The sequence below is a fragment of the Bubalus bubalis genome, chromosome 20 (genome assembly GCF_019923935.1).
Source record: "Bubalus bubalis isolate 160015118507 breed Murrah chromosome 20, NDDB_SH_1, whole genome shotgun sequence".
In the NCBI taxonomy this organism is placed as follows: domain Eukaryota; kingdom Metazoa; phylum Chordata; class Mammalia; order Artiodactyla; family Bovidae; genus Bubalus; species Bubalus bubalis.
Window position 1 is genome coordinate 36,740,047 of NC_059176.1, and position 22,537 is coordinate 36,762,583.

Sequence of the window (22,537 nt, forward strand, 5' to 3'; positions counted from 1 at the left end):
GGGGCCTGTCCTGGGGGTGGGGGGGTCTCTGATGGGACCCAATGGATCTGGCTCAGGCCTGGTCCTGGCCTTCTCAGGCACTGGGCTCTGGGTGGCACACTCGGGGAGCGCTGGGAAGGGGTGAGTGGGGGATGGTCCCCTGCCCGTCTGCAGGGCCACAGAAGAACTCTCTGCTCCCTAGGTCTGGGGGCCATGGCTGAGGTGGGCACCATTGTGGGCAAAGTGAAAGAAGTCCTGTCCCAGCGGCAGCTCCCAGCAGAGCTGAACCCAGGATTTCTGTCACCCGCGTCCCTCTGAACTCAGGAGGTGTTTTCAGGCCAAGTCGGTGAAGAAAGTGGACTTTGCCAAAATGTGGTGAAGACTTCTGCTTCCGCCAAGTAGTGGTCTGGCCTGGGCCTGCTCTGGAGCCTCCCGAGGGCCATGACCTGCCCCAGGTCAAAGTAGACCAAAGGCCCAGGTCCCAACTTCTTCCAACCGGGAGACACCTGCTTTCCCGAGTTCCTCCCCACCTTTTCCTAGGATGGGCACAGTAAGCCAGAGGACAAGCTGCGGAAGTGTGCCTGTGCTCTGGGAAGGGGACATAGGAGTGACCGAGAAACCTTGATCCAACGTCATGCCCAGGACTTGCTTTTAGAAGGAGCAACTTGACACCACAGCATCGACTGGAGACCCCGGGCCTGTGGAGCTTCAGCTCCTCAGTGGGCACAGGAAAGCCTGTGAGTTGGCCAGACCTTGAGATTTCCTGCAGACCATGCTGTGAGATTGGGGTGACTGAGAATAAAGAAAAGTGACCTTCTGAGAGACTGTCCTTCCTTTGCAGCCTGTCTGTGGTTTTAGAGGTCAGAGGCTGGGGAAGGGTCTAGGCTGGTAATTGACCATCATATGGTGGTTTGGGGCAAAGGACTTTGAAGCCAGACAGCCTCTCGTTCTGATCCCAGCTCTGCTGCGTGCCAGCAGCGGGACCTTGGCTCAGGACTCAGCCTTTCTGACCCTCACTTTCCTCATCTGTATTATCCTACCCTCATGGAATTGTTGAGAGGACTTAATAAGATAATGTGTATAAAATGCCCACCCTACTGCCTCTCACTCTGGAGGGGGGCATGGCAACCCACTCTAGTATTCTTGCCTTGGAGAGTCCTCTGGACAGAGGAGCCTACCGGGCTACAGTCCATGGGGTTGCAAAGAGTTGGACGTGACTAAAGCGACTAATACTTTGACTGCCTCTCACATAGTAAATGTCAAATAAAATGGGAAGTTAAAACTAGATATGTATTCATACCAGTGAGCTTTTCTAACGTTTACTGAAACAGACTGTCATTTTGGGAAAAACAAAATCGTGGACCGTAAGCAGATGTGCACTTTATATAAGTGACAGGGACACAGCCAGCAGGGTTGGACCCTGCCCTGGAACCCAGGCCCCCTGCTTCCTGGTGTCATCCTCATGAGCTTTGCTGTGCCTGAGATGGGGCCTCAGTGTCTGTGCCTGCCTCCGCAGCAGCATACTCCAGAGATAACAAGCTCTGCCCCAGGAGTCCTCCACTACCCTGCCTTTGACCGACTGCTGTCTGGTGGCTGCGTGGGGAGGAGCTTGTTTGACTGGAGCTGAAGTTGGGGCTGGCTTCTGGCCCTCTTGCCTTCCAGGCTGGTGTGAGTGGGTACCCCGCTGCATGCCCTCAGACCGCTGAAGGGTAGAAATGCCTTAGAAGGGCCTCAAGGTGGACCATTAAGAAGGCTGAGCACCAAAAAATTGATGCTTTCAAAATGTGGTGTTGGAGAAGACTCTTGAGAGTCCCTTGGACTGCGAGGAGATCAAACCAGTCAATCCTAAAGGAAATCAACCGTGAATATTCATTGAAAGGGCTGATACTGAAGCTGAAACTCCAATACTTTGACCACCTGATTCAAAGAGCCGACTCATTGGAAAAGACCCTGATGCTGGGAAAGATTTCGGGCAGGAGGAGAAGGGGACGACAGGGGATGAGATGGTTGGATGGCACCACCGACTCAATGGACCTGAGTTTGAGCAAGCTCCGACAGACTCTGGGAGACGGCGGACAGGGAAGCCTGATGTGCTGCAGTCCATGGGGTCGCAAAGAGTCATACACAGCTGAGCGACTGAACAACAGGAGGCCTGCTGGTGGTAACCAAGGCTGCCTCCAGCAGCCTCCAAGAGCCTTCGTCTCTGTAGCACCTGACCAAGTGATCCTTTGGGATAAAATTGCCTTAGGGCACTGAAGAAAAGAACCAGCTTCTTTTGCTGGGTTGGGGGTCGGGCATGGAGAGGCCCTGGATAACTGAAATCCAGAGGCAGCCCCAAAGTTCTGTTTAAGTGGATTCTGACTTCCTTCTATCCACATCACCCTTCCTTTCCCTCAGCAACCTCCTAATGAATGGCAAGACTTCCAGTTTTTAAAAAGATCTTTTTGTCTACGCTGCATACAGCATGTGGAATCTTAGTTCGCCAACCAGGGATGGAACCCATGCCCCCTGCATTGGAAGCTTGGAGTCTTAAGCACTGGACCACGAAGGACATCCCCTGAGACTTCCAGTTTTAGCAGAAAGTGCTGCAGAATGCTTGCTGTGTGCAAGGCTCTGTGCTGAGCACTTTAAGGAGGACAGTTGCTCAGGAAACCTGCTATAAGATGCCTGTTTAAAAATGTCACAGGAGTAGAGAAGTTCATAGGCCTGTCGGACTGCTCAGAGCAGGACTGAGCCATGTTGACTGGAAGGAAAGAAATGACCCAGGGACGTGGGCCAGCTGGGAGTCCACCACTCCATCATGGCAGTCCTGCGTTCTGAAGGAATGAGGATCTGGATGAATGGGCAGGGGCTGGAGAGCCCACGTGTTCCCTGAGCCACGCTGGAGCAGAGGAGAGGACAGTTAGGGCCCTGGCTGCATTTACCCCGTCTGCCAGCGGGGTGCTGAGGTGGGAGTGACAGCCACCGCCTTCCCCAGGAAAAAGCTCTTGAAGTTGTCATCATCTTGGGTAGGCATGTTTCAGAGAAGGTGCTAGCTTCGCTGATGATTTTTATAGAATTCTGGAAGCTTGGCAGAATCGAACATTTGGTCTGAAATTCTCGCTGTGTGGAGTCTCTCTAGGCTGCCATGGCTGCTGCTGGGCAAGAGGCGGAAGTCTCCGAGGCCCTGCCTCCGCTCTGGACCAACTCCAGCTCATCCTCCACACAGCTGATGTGTCCCCCTGCCACCTCCCCCTGACCTCCAGGCAGTATCTTCTTGGCCTTCTGTGATCTGGCCCCTGTCTACTTCCTAGCTCTGCCCCTACCACACACCAGCTCTGCAGGTCTCCCTGTCTTCTTGCCAGACTGGACAACCTTGGCTGAGCCTGTTGCTTCTTGCGTTTGCATATGCTTTTCCACTTTTACTGGAAGACCGTTCTTCTCCTGGCTGCTTCCCGCACACCTCCAGATTTACCTGGATGCCACTGCCTTTGGAAAGCCTTGCCTGGCCAACTCAGGCAGGAGTAGGCGGTCCTAGCCCAGGTTCGCGTTGTGCCCCATCTTATTTATTATACCATGCAATTGCAGCAGTCAGTCTGTGTCTCCCTGAAACTGGCATCTCCTGGAAGGCAGGAGTTGTCCTGTTCCTTACAAAACCTGGGAAGTCATTCCAAGCTTTTTGTACAGGCAGGATTTTTAAAAGCTGTGTGTTGGGGGCTGGAGGGGGATGAAGGAGGGGCTGTCTTGCTCCTTTGTCACCCAACCTAGGAGCCATAAAAGCAAAGACGGATACATTTGACTACAGAAAAACAATTCCACCTAGCAGTAGCCCAAAGGCAAGGTTCCAAGATGGCACAGTGGTAAGGAATCTGCCTGCCAAAGCAGGAGACACAAGAGACTGGGTTCAATCCCTGGGTTGGGAAGATCTCCAAAGAGGTTATATCAATTTACACTCCTACCAGCAAAGTATGAGGGTGCCATTTTCTCACCTTCACCAACCTAGTAAGTTGAAAACCCTCATTTCATTTAGAAATCCCCTCCCTTTCCAGAACCACGGGTGTGGCCGAGGCCTTCACCATAACCTGGCTTCCCTGACTTAGCCTCTGGCTTCCTCCCCGACTCCAGCTTCTCAAGTCTCCAGTCTGTCCTGCATGTTCCATGCAGCAGGTCTTTACTGCACTCCACGCTCACCATGAGGCTGCCCTGCTGTCCAGCTCCTGACCCCCCAGCATGCAGAGTCCAGGACCCCACCCAAGTACCCACATAAACAGCGTGTCTCCACCCTCTGCCTCTGTTCTCACTATGCTGGCCCTCCAGCCTGAGTGCCACTCCCTCCAAAAGGCATCGCCTGGGTGCTTCTCAATTCTGAAAACTCTCATCTCAGTGTGACATTTTATCTGAACAAGTCTATTACGGAAGCATTGCATATGATAGTAAAGGACTGGAAACACTCGCCATGTGACAACTAAAGGCTGATGAATGTGGTCCAGTGGTTAAGAATCTGCCTTGTGATGCAGGGGACGTGGCTATCGATCCCTGGTCAGGGAACTGAGATCCCACATGCCGTGGAGCAGCTGAAGCCAGAGTGCTGCAAGTACTGAGCCCACGTGCCACAACCAGAGAGTCCAGGTCCCTCAGCAAAGATCCTGCGTTCTGCAACTAAGACCTGACCCAGCCAAATAAGCAAATATATTTTTTAAAAGGTTGGTTAAATAAATCAGGGTCATCCTTGCACTGGAACATCACACAGCCACAGTGAGGAAGCTCTCTAGGTTTGACCAGGGAAGATGTCTGAGATACATTATTAAACAAAACGCAAGATGGAGAATAATATATATTGCATGTTAGCTTGTGTATTAAAAAAGCGAGAGAAAATGAGTATCTATTTGCTAGAATACCTATTGAAAAACAAGAATTCAGTCCATTGTTTGCCTCTCAGCAGGGGAGCTGAGTGGTTGAGAAACAAAGGTAGGCAGCTGACTTCATTTTAAGTTTTGAGCCAGATGAATATATTATCCACCACGAAAGCCGTAAATACATATGTTTTTTAAAGGGTTCCCTCTGCCCTTTATCCAGAAGTTGTTAAAAATGGCTTGGCAGGGAGTTGATGCAAAAGACTTGGCAGGGGTATCTGGAGATTTCCATTAAGGCCTTTGGAATAGAAATGGCCTGTTTTTCTTGTCATGAGCTAATAATAGAGGAAGATGACTTCTGAGTATCCCTGGGTGCTCCTTATAAGTTTTTGAGGTCCCTGATCTCAAGGAGCTAACGGTCTTAGGAGAAGAAGACTCAAGGCCTTAAAACAGTTAAAACAATCAAGTGATGGAAAAGTGAAACTGTGTGACTTAGACTCTTAAGTGCTGTGATTCAGAACTGAGAAGCAGCCAGGCGATGCCTTTTGGAGGGAGTGGCACTCAGGCTGGCGCTCCCTGGAGGGCCAGTGTAGTGAGAACAGAGGCAGCGGGTGGAGACACGCTGCCACGTGCTGATGAAGGTACCTGCGTGGGGTCCTGGACTCTGCATGCTGGAGGTCAGGAGCTGGACAGCAGGGCAGCCTCATGGTGAGCATGGAGTGTGATAAAAATCTGCTGCATGGAACATGCAGGACAGACTGGAGACTTGAGAAGCTGGAGTCGGGGAGGAAGCCAGAGGCTAAGCCAGGGAAGCCAGGCTGTGCTGAAGGCCTCGGCCACACCCGTGGTTCTGGAAAGGCAGGGGATGCAAAAGAGTTTTTTCCTTCATGATGTGAAGGAAAATCAGCAAGACTAAGGTGTTAGGCTTCCCTTGTAGCTCAGTTGGTAAAGAATCTGCCTGCAATGCAGGAGACCTGGGTTCAGTTCCTGGGTTGAGAAGATCCCCCGGGGAAGGAAATGGCAACCCACTCCAGTATTCTTGCCTGGAGAATCCCATGGACTGGGAAGCCTGGTAGGCTATAGGCCATGGGGTCGCAAGAGTCGGGCACAACGGAGCAACTAAACCACCACCACAGAAAGTGTTAAAACCACAGTCCTTGTGGCAAGTAGGGGGAAGGAGAACTTAATGACAATTGTGCGCGTGGTGGTACAAGACTTATTAACGGTTCCCAGTCCCACCCACTAAAAAGAATTTTGCTTTGGGACTTCCCTGGTGACCCAGTGGTTAAGAGTCCTCCATCCAACACAAGGGATGCTGGTTCGATCCCTGATGGAGGAACCAAGGTCTCACATGCCGCAGGGCAACTAAGCCTGAGCACCTCAATGAGAGAACCCACACACCGCAACCACTGAGCCCTGAGCCCGCACACTGTAGAGCCCCTGCTCTGCAATGGGAGAAGCCAGCACGTCACAACTAGAGAAAGCCTGCTTGCCACAACGAAGACCCAGCCCCAGACCGGCTTATCACAGTGTTTTCTCTCAGGATTGTTCAGCCTGCCCTCATGGTTCCTGAGCATTTTGTGTAGAATTTGGGGGAAAATGGATTGAGATATAGAACTGAGAAGATGGGAGGAAAGGGGAAGGAATCTTACTTTTTTGGGTTGGTCCCAGAGTCTCCTTTACTGTGACGAATTCTGGTAATGGGTAAAGGGAGAAAAAAGGAAAGCGTGGAGCAGAGACTTGGGGAACTTCATCCTGAAGACCTCAGAGGGGCCAAGTGGAGGGAGGCCCACAGAGTCATGCAGGTGGCCAGAAGTTGGGCTACAGTTTGGGAATTGACTTAATAGAGTTTCCGAACCGCTAAGAGGTGCAAGGAGGTGGGGATGGGGAGTAAAAGGATTTTTGAGGAAGGTTGCTGAGAATTGTGAGTTTGACAGACTTTAATGTTCTTCAAGAAACTCAAGTAAAGATTGGGTATTTATTTATATTGAAGTATAGTTGATTTACAATATTGGTTTCAGGGATACAACACAGTATTTTTATAAATTATACTCCATTTAAAGTTATTATTTAAAATGGCTATATTCTCTGTGCTGTGCAATATATCCTTGTGGCTTATTTATTTTATACATTGTAGTTCCCTGATAGCTCAGTTGGTAAAGGATCCACCTGCAGTGCAAGAGACCCCAGTTCGATTCCTGGGTCGGGAAGATCCGCTGGAGAAGGGATAGGCTACCCACTCCAGTATTCTTGGGCTTCCCTTGTGGCTCAGCTGGTAAAGAATCTGCCTGCAATGAGGGAGGCCTGGGTTTGATCCCTGGGTTGGGAAGATCCCCTGGAGAAGGGAAAGGCTACCCACTCCCGTATTCTGGCCTGGAGAATTCCACGGACTGTATAGTTCATGGGGTCTCAAAGAGTTGGACACGACTGAGCAACTTTCACTATAGTTTTGAAACAGGAGGGAAGGGGGCAGGGCACAACCTTTAAAGAATAACATAGCTCAAGGATATGACATAAACTGATTAGAACCAAATAGGTCCAAGGTGGTGGAAGCTCACCTTCCACCAGACCTTGAGCCTCAGTATAAGCTCATTGTAACACATTAGCACGCTACATGACAGCTACAGGGGCCATGACAGTTGTAAGGCCAACCACAAAGGTCAAAAGTAGGCAGTGGCCCAATTCCTGGAAACTCCTACCCCTTCCCCAAAATAGCTCGAATATTCCTCCCACTCATTAGCCTATAGAATTACCCACCCTATAAAAACTGACAACCGTATATCCTGGTGCTGCTCTCGCCTTCTGAGATGGCCTACACTCTGTAGAGTGTGTTTCTCTCTAAATACTTCTTACCTATCACTTTGTCTCTCACTGAATCCTTTCTGTGATGAGACATCATGAACTTGAACTTCATTAAGTTCTGAGACCAGGAGTGATCTCGGTTAAAAGCCCATGAGTCCAAGTCCCAGTCTGAGTTACAGTTTCAGTTTGCACCTCCTCATCCCCTATCCCTATCTTTTCCCTCCCCACTTTCCTCTCCCCACTGGAAATCACTCGAATACTAGGTCTTTTAAATTTCTTTGCCAGTGTGTGCTTCTCTGGTGTGTTGACATGGCAGGATTGAGCCATATGAAGCCCTGGATTATAACTGGGTTATGTGTATGCGTGGTGTGGCCCTTATACCGCTGAGAGTTTCATTGAACTCTAAACACAAAGCCTCATAATAGAATCAACGAGTATATTTAATTCCATTTTATAGATGGGAAAGTGGAGGTCACCCAGCCAGTTTCTCTTTCTGCCCTGAAGCCACCTGCAAATAGACTGCTGCTGCAGAACAGAACTTCCATCCTCAGCGTTTACCTCCCTGGGGCCTGTGGAAACACCCCCTCCACCACACACCATCACCACCACCAGATACCTTTTTTAAGTCCCAATTTAGCAGCTGCTTCTGTACATTTCCCATCCTGTAGCTTCCCTCATACATACACTGTGGTTTCTTGGGCAGCACAAAAATCCGAAATGTCATGCAACTGCCTCTGAACAAAGAGCCCTAGAGTCAGCTCCCAGTGACTGACAGCTTGTTTACACCAAGAGCTTCCTGGTGGAACCAAATATTCCATAATATTCGAAGCAGGCTTGGTGCTGCCTGGGGCAAGGCAAGGGCAAGGAGCAGGCCAGGAGAGCTGCTAGCTGTCTAATAGCAAAGGAATGCCAGCAGCATCACAGTAGGCGGCTGGGAGGGCAAGGGCCAGATGGGAGATGCAAACTTCCGGGCCTTTGGAGGACAGCTGCTAATCCAGGTGTGATGTAGGAGTATGTCAGTTACTTGCTGTAACAGGCTGGCCTCGTGGCAACTTTATCTGCTACAGTGACATGGTAACTGTTTGCCTGCTGGCCCAGATAGCAGGTCACTGGGACTGGAGGACCTGCAGACTCCTTTTGGGGCCTCTGGATTCCTGGAAAAGGGTGCGGGGGGGGGGAGAGTTCAAAGGTGCCTTCTGTTTGTGTGGGCAAGGTAGATGAGGGCTGAAGGGTTTCCAGCTATAGCGATTGGCTTGGAAGCCTCCCACAGAAACACGTGGATACATGCAGGAAGGAGAGGCTGGAATGCTCCTCAGGGCCTGCAGGGAGCTTGGGGGTGGAAGTGAAGATCATTTCTTATTTTGGGGAGAGATCAGGGCTTGGGGGCTCATATGTCACTGGGAGCTTCTGAAATCCACTCTCTTTGGTAGCAGAGAAGTTGAGCTCTGGAGCCCCACAGTAGGGGGAGGAGAGGAAGCTGGCATGATGGGAACCAGGGAGGGAAGACCATGGAAGGGTGCTCATGTTTATCTAGCACCTGACCTGTGCCAGATATGTGCTTTGCTTACCTTATCTCATTTCATCCTCTAAGCAACCTTCAAGACAGGCATTGGTATCCCCATTGAAAATAATAATAATAACCTGAAGCTCAGTGAGAAGGAAATAAAAATCCTCCCAACTGCATACAAAGCCATGGCCTCTTAGAAGGGAAAAGAGAAAGTGTTATGAAGCTGCTCACATAGCCTGGACCTGAGCTGGGAATGGAGAGAGGCGTGAGTAGGCTGACCATGCATCTTGTTGTCGAAGGCGGGCTCTTCTGAGAGTGAAAAGGGGCAGTAAATATGCCAGGACAATAGGCATCAAGTGGGACTGTCCTGGGAAAACCAGGATGCGTGGCCTCCCTACCACAGAGCACCTGAAGGAAGTACTGTTCAGAAGCCACGTCCTGTGAAGTCACAGCTACCATTTATGATGTAATCCTCATAGCAATCCCTAAGGGAGAGTGTATCATCCCATTTGACAGATGAACAGACTGAGGCTCGAAAGCATCACTTCACTTTCTCAAGGTCCCACAGTGGGGAAGATCTAGCTGGCTGCAACTCCTGGTTCTTGCTATGAGTCACGCTGCCTCCCAGGCTCAGGGCTTTGGAGGAAGACCAGAGAAAAAGACCAACTGGAGATGCAGAGGTAAAGGGCTTGGGTCTCGGAGTATGACAGACCACGTGACAGCCTCTGTGTGGCCTCTTCCAGGACGTCACGTGAGCAGTGGCTGGGGACAGTGGGGTGCTGGGGCAGGGTGGAGGCCCCAAAGGCTTCTGCAGCCTGCCCTGATCTTCCTGGACCTCCAGGGGGCAGTGGCCAAGGCCGGAATTTCTAGGGGGAAAAAAATCATCATTGTGTTGCCACATGTCTATGACCGGTGAACAGGAACACTGAGAAATTGAATGGTAGGTATCCCGGAGTCAGGACTGTCCCCTCTGGTCTATCGACCCCTTTCCTTCCAGCTCAGTCCCTCTGGGGCTCCTGGAGAGACTGTGGGGTTTGGGATGCAGGAATACTCTAGGTCAGGGGCAGAAAGCCTGCAAGGTCACGCACATGTGGAGGGTTTGTGAGCCTTGGGGTTAGTTCCTGCTCCGTTCTCCAGCCAGCCTGACATTCCAGGAATGGATCAGCAGCCATAACACAGACAATGGAGGGTCCGGTCCAAACCTCAGATGACTGCAGGCTCCTTAACTCATTGCATCACAGGTGGATGGGCAGGGAATTGGACACTGGTCATCCCACCAGTCAGAACACACCACCTGTGTGCTCTCAGACCTGGGCTGGCAGGGCTGATACGGGAAAAGAAGTCCCTGCCCTAAGGGATGACGAGTCGCCCTGGGGTACTTCTCTCAAGTACAGTAGCCTGTGGCCTCTGCAAGTTAATGTTGCATAATCAAGGGTTGATCATGTTTCTTCATTCATAAATCTCTTTAAAAAGTTAATAGACTTCATTTTTTAGAGCGGTTTTAAGTTTACAGGGAAAGTGAGTGGAAAGTGCAGAGAGTTTCCATACGCCTTCCTCTCCTACATGCACAACCTCCCCATATTCATTCATTTCTCAAATTCTGTGTTCCACACACTGTCCTGGACCAAAGGCCCAGCCCTATCATCAAGGAACGGGGAGGGAGGAAGGGATGGAGGTAAGTAGGCTTAGGGTGCCAAGGGAGCCCAGCAGAACAGTTCACCCAGCCTGCAGGGGTGGTCTGAGGAGTGAGGAAGGGCCTCAGAGGAAGTTCCCAAAGCGATAGTCTCTCCGCTGTGTCCGACTCTGCAACACCATGGACTGTGTAGCCTACCAGGCTTCTCTGTCCATGGGACTGTCCAGGCAAGAATGCTGGAGTGGGTTGCCATGCCCTCCTCCAGGGGATCTTCTCAAACCCAGGAATTGAACCTGCGGGCAGATTCTTTACCATCTGAGCCACCTGGGAAACCCCAAAGAGATTCCACCTGGGCTGAATTCTAAGGGTGTGGGCATTAGCAAAGAGTAGGGATGGCAGGATTGGGGTGCAGTGTGTACAAAGGCCTGGGGCCAGAAGGCGCACTTGACCCAGATTCCGTAAAGCCCAAAGCTAACCCTTTTAGTCTAAGGAGGAAGGGTCCAGGTAGGCCAGAGTCGGTGGGTGGGGCCAGCACTGGCCTTGAAATAGTTAGAAAGCTCAGGTACTGGATTGTGCAGTTTGTGACTTTAAATGTGTCCTGAAGATGCTTCAGGGGCTTTCACTGTTGCCTCAAGTGCCAGCCCCTTGAGGACAGGATGGGTTTTTCTGGCGGCCTGGGGCTAACCTCTGCTTTGCTTCTGCCCAGATACAGCCTTGACCAACAGTCTCACATCTCACAAGGAAGCAGACAAAGCCCACCTGGCAAAAGTCAGGGGCCTGGAAGGGCTTCTCGGATCATGTCAGGCTTTCTCCATTTATTCATCCCTGGTGGTAGTTCCAAGGGAAGAGGGGTACAAGGGAAGGGAAGCCTTTTCTAACAGAGCAGGCTGACCAAGGCACAGGGAGAACGAGGACTTGGACCCCTGTCTGCAGCATTCAAGAGGCAGCGCCTGAGCCCCCTGGGAGGGGCAGCCACCAGGACCGGATTAGGGGAGGATGCCCCATGCAGCCGAGCCTCAGAGCCTTGCTCACTTGGTTAGAAAGTGCAGACAGTAAAGTATGCCCTTTCCCTGTGGCCCTGAAAGAGGAATGAGGATGAAGGGGCTCTGAGGTCATCAGGGAGCAAAGATAGTCCTGGACTAGACTAGACTGGAGAATTCCCAAAGGAATCCTGCAGTAAGAGCCAAACTTCTTCCCCACCCCGACGGCTCTGCCTGCAGCCAAGGAGCCCCACCTCGTGATGAGAACCTGCCTGTTAGAGGTCTTGGGCCGTGAACACGCCCCTCTCACAAGCTTCCGGGTGAGGAGACTCACCTGTGCTGAGCCCTGTGTGCTAGGCACACATGACTTGTACTTCATCCGTCATCCTGTGAGGTGCGCACTGCTACCATCCCCGTCTTAGTGGTGAGTCAACTGAAGCTGGGGGAGGTGAAGTGACTCACCAAAGGCACAAACTGATGGTAGTGGGTAGAAGGGAATAAGGTGAGCAGAGGCCCAGCGGGACAGGGCCTGGGGCCAACAGCAGTTGGCTGTGGGAAACCAAGGCATGTGCCTATGAAATGAGAACTTTCTCCCTTATGAGCTGAAGTGACCATACAACAAGGCACTTTGCTTCCCCCAAAGTTTGGGCTGAATTAACAGTGGCAAGGCATGCAGGTCAAAGGAGGAGATTGTTCCTTCTTCTTGCTGAGACTACCTGAAGGGCTAGGATCCTTTCAGGGCCCCCAATGCCTAATAGCCATAGAAGAGCCGGCATACTGTACCAGGCTGGATGGACAGGGAGGAGCAGCCTGGGGAGACCGGTATATCCTAGACTTCTGAGGAATCTCCTGGTGGCAGAGTTCAACCCCATAGAGGGGAAAACATCCTGGAACTTAGGAATTATGAAAATGGAGTGAAAAACATGAGGTAGTGAGCCTCTTATGCTGGGAGCAGATGCCGGAGGACCAGAGATGCGGAGAGGGCTCCTGCCTAGCCTAATGGGTGGTCTAGATTCAGCCCTCTCATTGATGGAGCACTTCGTGTCCACCTTTCCACCACACATGTCCAGCAAACACAGGGTTTTAGGCCACACATGATGCGGCTGACCCTGCCTAGCCTGGGCTGGGCTCTAGGTTTGTTCTGTGATTCTGCTTAGACTGCTTTGGGGAAACCAGGCATTAGCAATGGTGGAGGCCTTGGACCTGTGAACTGGCCACTGCTGGACTATCTGAGGTCACCTTTTTCAGAAAGCTGAATATTTTCTAGGGCCCTGGACCTTCCAGCTTCCCATCATGGAGTCCCCACTCAATCAGAACCTAGGAGAAGCCAACAAACTGCTGCCCCCCATCCCCATCACCTGTGTGGACACCAGGACTCCCCAGAGCACCCTGATCTCCCTAAAGAGAGGGCTTTCCTGGCCCTCACACCTCACAATTCTCACTCTTGATCCCCTCTGTCTCTGACATTCTGTAGTCCCCAGCCTTGGCCCTTTTTCTTGACAAAGGCTCCAGCCCATGTCCACTGCAACTTCCCACTGCCATCCACCAGCCTCCAGACCTGGCCCCCTTAATGGTTCTCTCACCTGTCTTCTGCTCTCTGCTTGGCCTGTCTGGTCTCTGCCGAGTTTGAGGGGCCAGGGCCAGTCATGATTTTTTAATTGAATTAGAGCATATAATATGCAACCCAGATCAAGCTAGAGAACACTTTCATGTCCATCCTTTTAAAATGGCTCCATCACCTAGACTCCCACAGCTTTATTATTGGGCACTTGGCAGCTGTTGCCTTTTGTTCCAGCTAGCTGCAGGAGGGGGAAGCATTCTGGGAGCTGTTTGATTGGAGGTGCCCCTTGAGGCCCATTAGATGGAGGGGTGTCGAGTTTCCCAGGTGTGTCTTAGCGTATGTGCTCATTCGCCCCCTCAGAAATGCGGGAGAGGTGACAGATGAAGGATGGGGTCACGGGAGTGCAAGAAAAGCCCTGAGCACCGAATGTGCTGGTTCTGCTCAGGTGACCGGCCACCCCAGTGTGATGTGTGTAGGCCTGGAGGCACACATTCCCAGCAGAAGGTTCAGGTGTGTAGAACTCTGTGTATAGAGTGCCCTTTCTAGAGGGCACTGGCTACAGCATGGGGCTGGCCAAGCTCTTATCCTGGGCCCTGGGACTTCAGGCTTGAGCACCCACCATGGCAGGATCAGATAGATAGCTGAAGGAAGAGGGCCAGGCCCAGCTCCGGGGAGCCTTTGAAGTCAGATGCCTGGTGCAGAATGTTCTGAGGGAGGAGAGAACACAGATTCTCGGGTAGAGGCCAAGACTCCTGCTGCTGGCCTAAGGGAGTCTATCCCTGTCTCCTCCTGCTTCAAGGCCTTGGGAGACGGTGCCCTCCAGGAAATAGAGCCACGGCCTGGGCTTGAGCAGCAAAATGGGCGCAGCAGGAAGGAGTTGGAGGGAAGTGGGAGGCACAGTAATGTGGGGATGGGGTGTGGTACATGAAGTTCAACAGCTGTTCTGAAAAACCATGTCTCCAGTCTATTGGAAGACTCAAAGACACACTCCTTCTTTGCTCTAGGCAGAAAGGAACCTCTTCTCTGAAGTCCAGATGCCGGTTGTCACTGAGGGTCTTCCTCTTGGGTGGGTTCTGAGTCCCTGAGATCATCCTGTTCCTGTCTTATCTTTTTGATTGTAGTAAATATTTAGGGGTCTCACCCAAGGCTTGGGGACACTGGGTAAATCTAATTTTACATCATATCCATTAACTCAAGGCTCAGAATCTGATTTTACATCATATCTGTTAACTCCCAGGTCCATCTGACACCAAAATTTGCTTTAAGGCAGCATGGTGGCAATGTCATTATGAGGATGGGCTGTCCCTCCATGGTTAGTAGAGGCATGATCACAAGCATATGCTGTTAATAGGGAAGGAGAGAGAGAAGGAAGAGAAGTGCATACCAGTGGTCAGTGTAGATGATAAGGATTGAGGTGTCTTAGATCAGCCTCTGAATCGGGGAGGCTGGGATATGAACATTTCCTGAGGACCTGTGGTGTGCCAAGCACTTATGTATGATCAGCAGGTATATTATTATTTTTATTTTACTTAGAGGAAAGATGATGCATGGAGGATTTACCCATTCAGAGTGAAAAATGTGGAGATGGGTTTTTAGCCAGGTGTGGCCACCTCCAAGGTTGGCCCTCTTTCTTCTCCATGGAAAGGGATCTCCAGTTGCTATGAGTATGCCTTCAGGATGGGATGTCAGCTGCCAAATAGAGAGCTAGTTTTCAGACATTTGAGGGAAGTCTTTAACATGTAAGAGAGGCCAAAGCAACAGAAAAGGGGAATGTCTCTGAGATTTGATTTGGTGGCACCAATGTACAGAGAGGCTGAGCTTTTGCTAACAGTAAGAAGAGTTAGAGCCCTGCTTTCTCTCTCCCCTCCCAGGTCATTGGGAAAGAAGCTCCACTCTAGGCAGCTGCAGTGAAGAACACAGGGTTCCCTCTATCCCCAGTGCCCAGCTGAGAGGTACAGGATCTCCCTGGGAGTGGCAGGCCACCAGCATGTCTCATCTCCCTCACCTCTGTGTTGAGGTGTATTCCAGGTAAGAGTAGCTGAGAAGCCTGGAGCCTTTTTCCTCAACCCATTTCCAACTCACAGTGGAATGTCTACCCTAGTCATGGAAGCCAGAGGATACTGAGGCCTTGACTCTCTCACTTATAGAGTGGAGGTTGCATCCTAGGAGAGGCTAGTTTAGAAGACCAAAGGCTACTGCCCCAACCCAGCATCCTTATAAAGCAGGGATATCACTCCAAGACACCAGTTTCAGAGCAGTGGTACAGAGTGTACAAAGACAGAGGAAGTCCATAAAAACTCTGATGCTCTCCTCAAGGGAACTGGCTTTATTTGCACAGAGTGGGGGGAAATTCAAGCATGTCGGTGCTCTCAAAACAATAGAGATATTGGTGGTAAGCAATTAAGTCTGGTAGTGCTTTGAGAAAAGCTAGCTAAAAATTAGACCAACTAGAAGTGTGTAGAGAGAAGCAAAGAGCTAATTGAGAAAAACCCTCCTGAGATCAGAACAAACTTCAGAGACTAGCCTCAAATACTACTCCGGTCACCAAACACTTGGCCTCTCTGTACACTGATGCCAAATCCAATCTGGGAGACAATTTTGAAGTAGAAAAGGATAACTTGATTACTTTACCAGCAAAGGAGGACACACCAAGCTTCTGCCTTGAAAAACTGTGTCCCAACCTGAGAGGATCTGATGAAGAGTTTTATAACAGTGATTCAAAAGTGGGATATCTGACAAGATTAGGGTGTGTGTAGGGCCTGTACTCCTTTAATCCCATCTCAAGTGGTCAGGTCTAATATTGAAGAGCTTCTGTGGTCCCTTTAATCTGGCTTCAGGTGGTTTCTTGGCTTCACCTCCCTTGATTAGCAACTGTACAAATTTGCCCTTTGGAACTCAGAGAAGGTCATGAAGGCTGGAGTCTTGCCTACAAGAAATGAGGGACAGAAAGTCCTCCTTGCCTGGGAGCCCCACAGAGCCTTACTCTGTTTCACTCCTGCAAAGGGACTTCATTTCTTTGGATCAGACTGTAGAAGCTTCCAGAAAGTGACACCAGATCTTATACAAAGCATCAGGAATCAGGTCGGCATCAGATCTCTTAGTAGCAATATTCGAAGCCAGAAGTCCTCAAAGCAATGCCTTAAAGATGCTGAAGGAAAATTACTCTCAACTGAGAATTATATACCCATCCAAGGTATCAATACAGTGTGAGAAGAGAATGTAGATATTTTCAGATAGACAAGGTTTGAAAAACTTTATCTCACATGCAAACTTCCTCAGGAAGCTACTGGAGGATGTGCTCCAGCTCACAGAAGGGCATAAACCAAGAAAGAAGAAATAAGGACCCACTACTGAGAATATGGAGGCAAGAAGAATGGAATTTTCTCCAAGTGGGAAAGGGTCCCAAGCAATCCAGAGAGGATGTCCGTGTGGCTTTCTCTCCCTACCTCACCCAACTCCCACACTGGCCTTTGTAAATAAATGGTGTGGTCTTTGTTGTGAAGAAAAAGAAGAAGAAATAGAATGCAGGAAAAACAGAGATCATGAAGGGAAGAAGCACAGGGTGACAGCTGTGGGGCTGATCTAGAGCTGTTAGTTCAGATGGAGGCAGGAGAACCAGGGGCTCCAGGAGGGGGGTCTCAGAGTGAGAAAAATAAGGAATTATAGTGAAAATGTGTATTGAGAATCATTTTACAGGACTTTTGCAGGGTGTGGGATGTGTCAAAAGAAAAAAAAAAAAGCAAATGAAAAAACGAGTCAACAATTCTGAAGAACAAAAGTTTACAAAGCAAGGAAAGGTATTTATGAAGAAAGGAAAAGAAAGGTATGAAGAAAGGAAAGGACAGCATATTACTTGGCTTAGCAGTGAGCACTATTTACTGATTGTGAATGTAACCAAGAAATGTGGTGTTATGATATCAAAAGGAGAGGAAAGAGTGTAAGTGAATCTCATCTGTCAGGAGAGGAATGCCAAGAGACGGTATCAAAACTGGACTTCCTGAGATAGAAATAATAGCAATAAATGCTTTATTTTGTTGTTGTTTTTCAGTTGCTCAGTCATGTCTGACTCTCTGCGACCCCATGGACTGCAGCACGCCAGGCTTCCCTGTCCTTCACCATCTCCCAGAGCTTGCTCAAACTCATGTCCATCGAGTTGGTGATGCCATCCAACCATCTCATCCTCTGTCATCCCCTTCTCCTCCTGCCTTCAGTCTTTCCCAGCATCAGGGTCCTTTCCAATGAGTCAGTTCTTTGCATCAGGCGGCCAAAGTATTGGAGCTTCAGCCTCAGCATCAGTCCCTCCAATGGAGATTCAGGATTGATTTCCTTTAGGATTGACTGGTTTCATCTCCTTGCAGAGATTTTTGTCTTCTGATTTTTGTCTCCTAAATAACTGAATGAGTTGAAGTGGTCACTTCAAAAGAGCAGTGACATAGGAAAGTGCTGTCTTTGTTCTAACACTTTAGCACAGTTTGACTCTGCAAACATTTTTTGCACATGAGTTTGGGAAGATAAAAATTAACTGAAAGACAGATGAAGAGAAACCATGATAACAGTAAGGGCCTTCCCTTTTGAGATGCTCCCATCCTCTGAATTCTTTTAAAACAGCAATCGGGGAACTTCCCTGGTGGTCCAGTGGTTAAGAATCTGCCTTCCAATGCAGGGAACTTGGTTCAATCCCCAGTTAGGGAAGTAAGCTCATGCATCACAACTACTGAGCCCTCGTGCTGGAGAGCCTGCATGCTGCAAGGAAAGATCCCACACGCTGCAGCTGCAACTAAGACCCAATACAGCCAAATTAAAAAAAAAAAGATTCATAATCTATGCAAAGAAAAAAAAACTGAGCAAAAAACCCCACCCATCTTTTCAGCCATCTCATAAAGTGCATTCTCACCCTGCAAGGCAGGTATGGATAAGGGTTCTTGTGAGGGTCAAAAGGGATGGTGTTTTGTAAAGCATGAAGTTGTCACATGGTTTAGATTGTGGTTATCAGGCAGGACAGAAATAAAAATCCCCATGTTGTACACAGGAAAACAAGAGACCCTCCCTTCCACCCCAGACTTCCCACAACTTACCTGGCTCTGAGCCCCACCTGGAGGGAGATTAATGTGAGGGCCCTTCATATCATCAAGGCTCAGTTCTCATTCTGGCGGTGCTCTGAGCACTGACCCTGGTCATAGACTGATCCCTGGTGCTGGTTGCAGACTGAGCCCCCATAGCTTGCCACTAGCTCCCTTAGTAATGTTCACAACCAAACCTAAGTTGGGCTTGGCCGAGAAGAATGGATGGCTGGGTTCCATTCCTCTCCAGTGCTGTCTCAGGGGCAGGGTTGGTGCAGCTGCGGCCTGGCTAAACTCTCTGGCGTGGTTTCCCTTCATCCTGGACTAGATTCAAAGCCACCACCTGTGCCCAGTCCATTTCTGTCCCCTCCCACTGGTCCTCCTTGTGGGGGATGGTGGGGCCCATGGTACACTCTGAGCAGAGATTGTCTGTGATGAGTCATCCTTGTTCATAACAAAGGAGTCTGGCATGAACAGCACTTTTTCTGACTTCTCTGCTGCAAGGGAAGTTGAAGTGAAGTGAAGTTGCTCAGTCGTGTCCGACTCTTTGCGACCCCATGGACTGTAGCCGATCAGGCTCCTCCGTCCATGGGATTTTCCAGGCAAGAGTGCTGGAATGGATTGCCATTTCCTTCTCCAGGGGATCTTCCCGACCCAGGAATCGAACCCGGGTCTCCCGCATTGCAGGCAGATGCTTTACTGTATGAGCCACCAGGGAATGTCCCAAATCCACGTGTTCAAGTACAGCCTTGAACTGGCTGTTTCCCACCCTGGACTCTTCAATCCAATCCATTACCAGGGAAGCATTTCTCCAACATGATTTCTAGGCGTTCCCGGAACACTGGCTTGTTGTAGCTGCTTCTCTGCATGTAGTGACCGGCACCTCCTCTGAGCATCATTTATGGTCAGATGGGAAGCAAGGCTGACTTCAAACCCTCTCATCTCTTATCAGTCCCAGGAGAGGTGAAAGGTCAGGAAAAGGGCAGTGGCAGACGCTGGGCCTGGGAAAGTTGGAGGGTGGGTGGGGAGACAAAGGGGATGGGTGGGGGGCAGGCACAGGATCATGGTTTTGATAAACTTGATTTACTACTGGGTCACAAATGTCAGGGCAGTCAGGAAGCTGAAAGACTTCCTCTCCTGCCCCTGTGTCAGACAGATGGAAAAATGAGGTCCCTGGCAGAGGAATGTTCCCAAGATCCCACAATGACTTGGGATCAGATTAGGGACCCAAGGGGTGGATTATTTATGCTGAGGATCAGCCTCGGGCAGAATGGCACAGATTCCACAACCCCTAAAGCCAGAATAGGACTCTTGAGGAAGGCCCTGGGGGAGACGGAGGAAAGACTCCAGGGAAGGAAGACCTTCCTGATTATCTAAATTATCAGCTCTGGGACCTCTGGTTGGAGGGGACACAGGGTCACAGTTTCTCATCACCAGATGCATGGCAAGATGCAGGCTGGACCATACTGTGGGAATGTGCCCACAGTGAGAGGAGCTTGCTTGCTCTCTTGGCCATGTTTCTCTTTGTGGGACTGGAACCAAGTTGTGTTCCTCACAATCCTAGGGTTCCTTTGCTTGACCTAAGGGTCTGCTCTCCTTTCTGAGCCCTCAGGATCCAGAACAGCTCCCGCGAGTAGCCCTAGAGCTCTGCAGCTGCCCCTGGCTGGCCACAAGGCCCTGGAGACACCTGGACCCACAGTTAGAGTATGTATTTGAGGAGGAAAGTTGGGAGAGGGCCACCTTCGGGGGTTTCTTACAGGGACAGATTAGGTCAGAGAAAATGGTGGTAGGTAGGTGTCCCTCCTCCAAACCAAGGGTCTGCGCTGCAGCTTTTAGGTGGTGAGAGGCACTTAGGCTCTGGCCTCAGTGCTGTTAGCCAGGGCCTCCCAGACCCTCTCTGCCTGTGTACCGAAGCCTGTTTTGGGGCCTTTGCTGGCTGCCTCCCCCCTGAGGCCATCCTTCCTGCACTTTGGTTGCTTACTTGTCTCTCTGGCCCTGGGCTGGCAGCTCTTTGAAAGTTAAGTATTGCAGGGTGGGTTCTCCAGGAAGCAGACTGTGGCTCAAAGGGTAGCATGCTGGATGTTCTTCAGGGAGAGCTGTGGAGATTGATGCGTGTAGAAGGGAGGGGGAAGAGGCAGCACTGGGCAGAGGGAGAAGCTGAGCTGTACTGCAGGCCCCACCCAGCCTGGGCTCCTCACTGGGAGCTTGGTGTGGAACGGCCCCTCACAGTCCCACACTGAGCTGAAATAGCTGGGCCTTTGCACCCCAGCTAGATTAGTCTTTGGATACAGATCACCCAGAGAAGGGCATGGCCCAGGGTAAAGCAAGTATCTGCAGCTGAAGTGACCCCTGGATGGGCTGACAGCTACAGTCCTCCTGCCCCCAGACACCAAGTCCTTCCCTGAAGGGAAATGTGGGCATCACATCTCAGCGTCTACTCTCCTGTGTTCTTGTGGGCTTTTGAGGAATGCTAGTTGAAGGAATGAATAGATTGATTTGAAAGAAGCCCCTAAAACATTTTGGCCTTATTCTCCCCATCTATGAAATGGGTATATCTTTGACACTCATGCTATAAAAGGCAAAGCTCATCATAAACTCCACGTCTCACGGGAGTCTGCAGCCTCCCTGCTGTTCTTTTCCCTTTGGCACCCCAAGGTTAGGTCTAGGGCCCTGAGGGGTGGAGTGGGTAGTGGAGCGTAGGTGGGGTGGGCTTGGCAGTTTGTGGTTGCTGTTTTAGGGGAAACCACAGCTGCCTCTGGTTCAGGGCGGTCAGTGAGGCCCAAGGAAGGGGAGGTTCATATGCAGGGCAGGCCTTGGGCACTGAGTCACCACCCAGAGGAAAACCACAGCTTCAAGGGCCCCAAGGCCCGAGGAAGGGTGGCAGATGAGCTGGGCGAGTGCCAGGTCTCAGGAGTGGGGATTTGGACAGCCTCCTTACTCCTAGGGCCAGCCCTGTTCCAGCTTGCAGGGCAGCACCTACCGTACACCGTGATAAAGGCAGGCTGAGTCCCCCATTGCTGTGAAACAGGACAGACTGAGAACAGAGTGACCCTGAAAAAGAACCACTCCTCTCTGGTCTCCAGCTCCCCACTCTCTGGGGAAATGGGGGCAATTCTTGAATTCGAGAAAATTCTTTTAAGATATCTGAAGATTCATAAACTTCAACTTTGCTTATATATAAATTTACCATCATCTTTAGGCTTCCGAAGTGGCTCAGTGGTTAAGAATCTGCCTGTCAATTCAGGGGCCACAGGAGACTTGGGTTTGATCCTTGGGTTGGGAAGATCACCTGGAAAAGGAAATGGCAACCCACTCCAATGTTCTTGCCTGGAAAATCCCATGGACAGAGGAGCCTGGCAGGCTACAGTCCATGGGGTTGCAAAGAGTAGGACATGACTGAGCGACTGAGCACACATGTGGCATCATGACTGTAGTCTAGACAGCCTGCTTCACATTGCACTCATCTACTGATACCTCAGTAACTGAGAAATGTCTGGTTTTTTCTCTTTCTTCTTTGTAGGAAAATGAAATTTATTCTGGACTCTCATCTTGTGTGATGAAAGCTAAAACAAATGAACAAAGATAATGTTTGCAGACCGACTTGTTTATACCTTCTTGAAAGATATCTAATGTTTCAGACAGAGCAATAAGAAAGCTGAAAGGTGGTAGAATAGCAATGATTCATATCTCCACTGAATTGCCCAGACAATTCCATCATTCTTTCGTTTTCTTATTACTTTAGTCTCTGTTTTTAAAAAGCATGATTGAGAATAATTAATGAGTGATGATGAAAAATAGTTCCTAAGAGGATGAAATAGCAAAAGGTTTTAAGACCTAGGATATATTTTGAATTTACAAAGAATCCAATGGATCAATACAGTAATTGATGTATTTTGGACTTATAAAGAATCCAGTGGATCGTTGTGGTAATTGTAAGAGAGAACAAGCTTTATTCTATTAAAAAATAATTTAAATCTCTCTCTGGTTTTTGGAAGACCCCTGTGAAAGGATAAAAGTCATAAAATAATCAATCCTTATTAATAGTTAAAGCTGCTCAGAAAAGGAGCTTAAAAATTAAAATTCAGTCTAAATGACCTAGGTGGTATACTAAGAGTTAAAATTCCCCAAGGGGGATTTAGCTGAAGGTCCACTTTTCCCTATACCCAAATAGGGAGGAATAAGC

At 49.9% G+C, this 22,537-nt stretch overlaps 1 protein-coding gene across 5 annotated transcripts in view; it reads left to right on the forward strand.

Annotated features, from left to right (window-relative positions):
* PPCDC (phosphopantothenoylcysteine decarboxylase) overlaps window positions 1-17,300 on the forward strand; it is a 41,081-nt gene extending 23,781 nt beyond the window's left edge. The window contains exon 6 of one of the 5 annotated variants that reach the window (XM_044933234.2): window positions 15,166-17,300. In XM_044933234.2, coding sequence (XP_044789169.1) covers window positions 15,166-15,326 — 161 coding nt within the window. In that variant the 3' untranslated portion in view covers window positions 15,327-17,300. Of the gene's footprint in view, window positions 1-181; window positions 800-3,100; window positions 3,419-4,007; window positions 6,845-15,165 lie in introns of those variants that run through there. The other 4 variants (XM_044933237.2, XM_044933235.2, XM_044933238.2 and 1 more) reach the window with 4 other exon arrangements.
* Window positions 17,301-22,537: the final 5,237 nt, after the last annotated feature.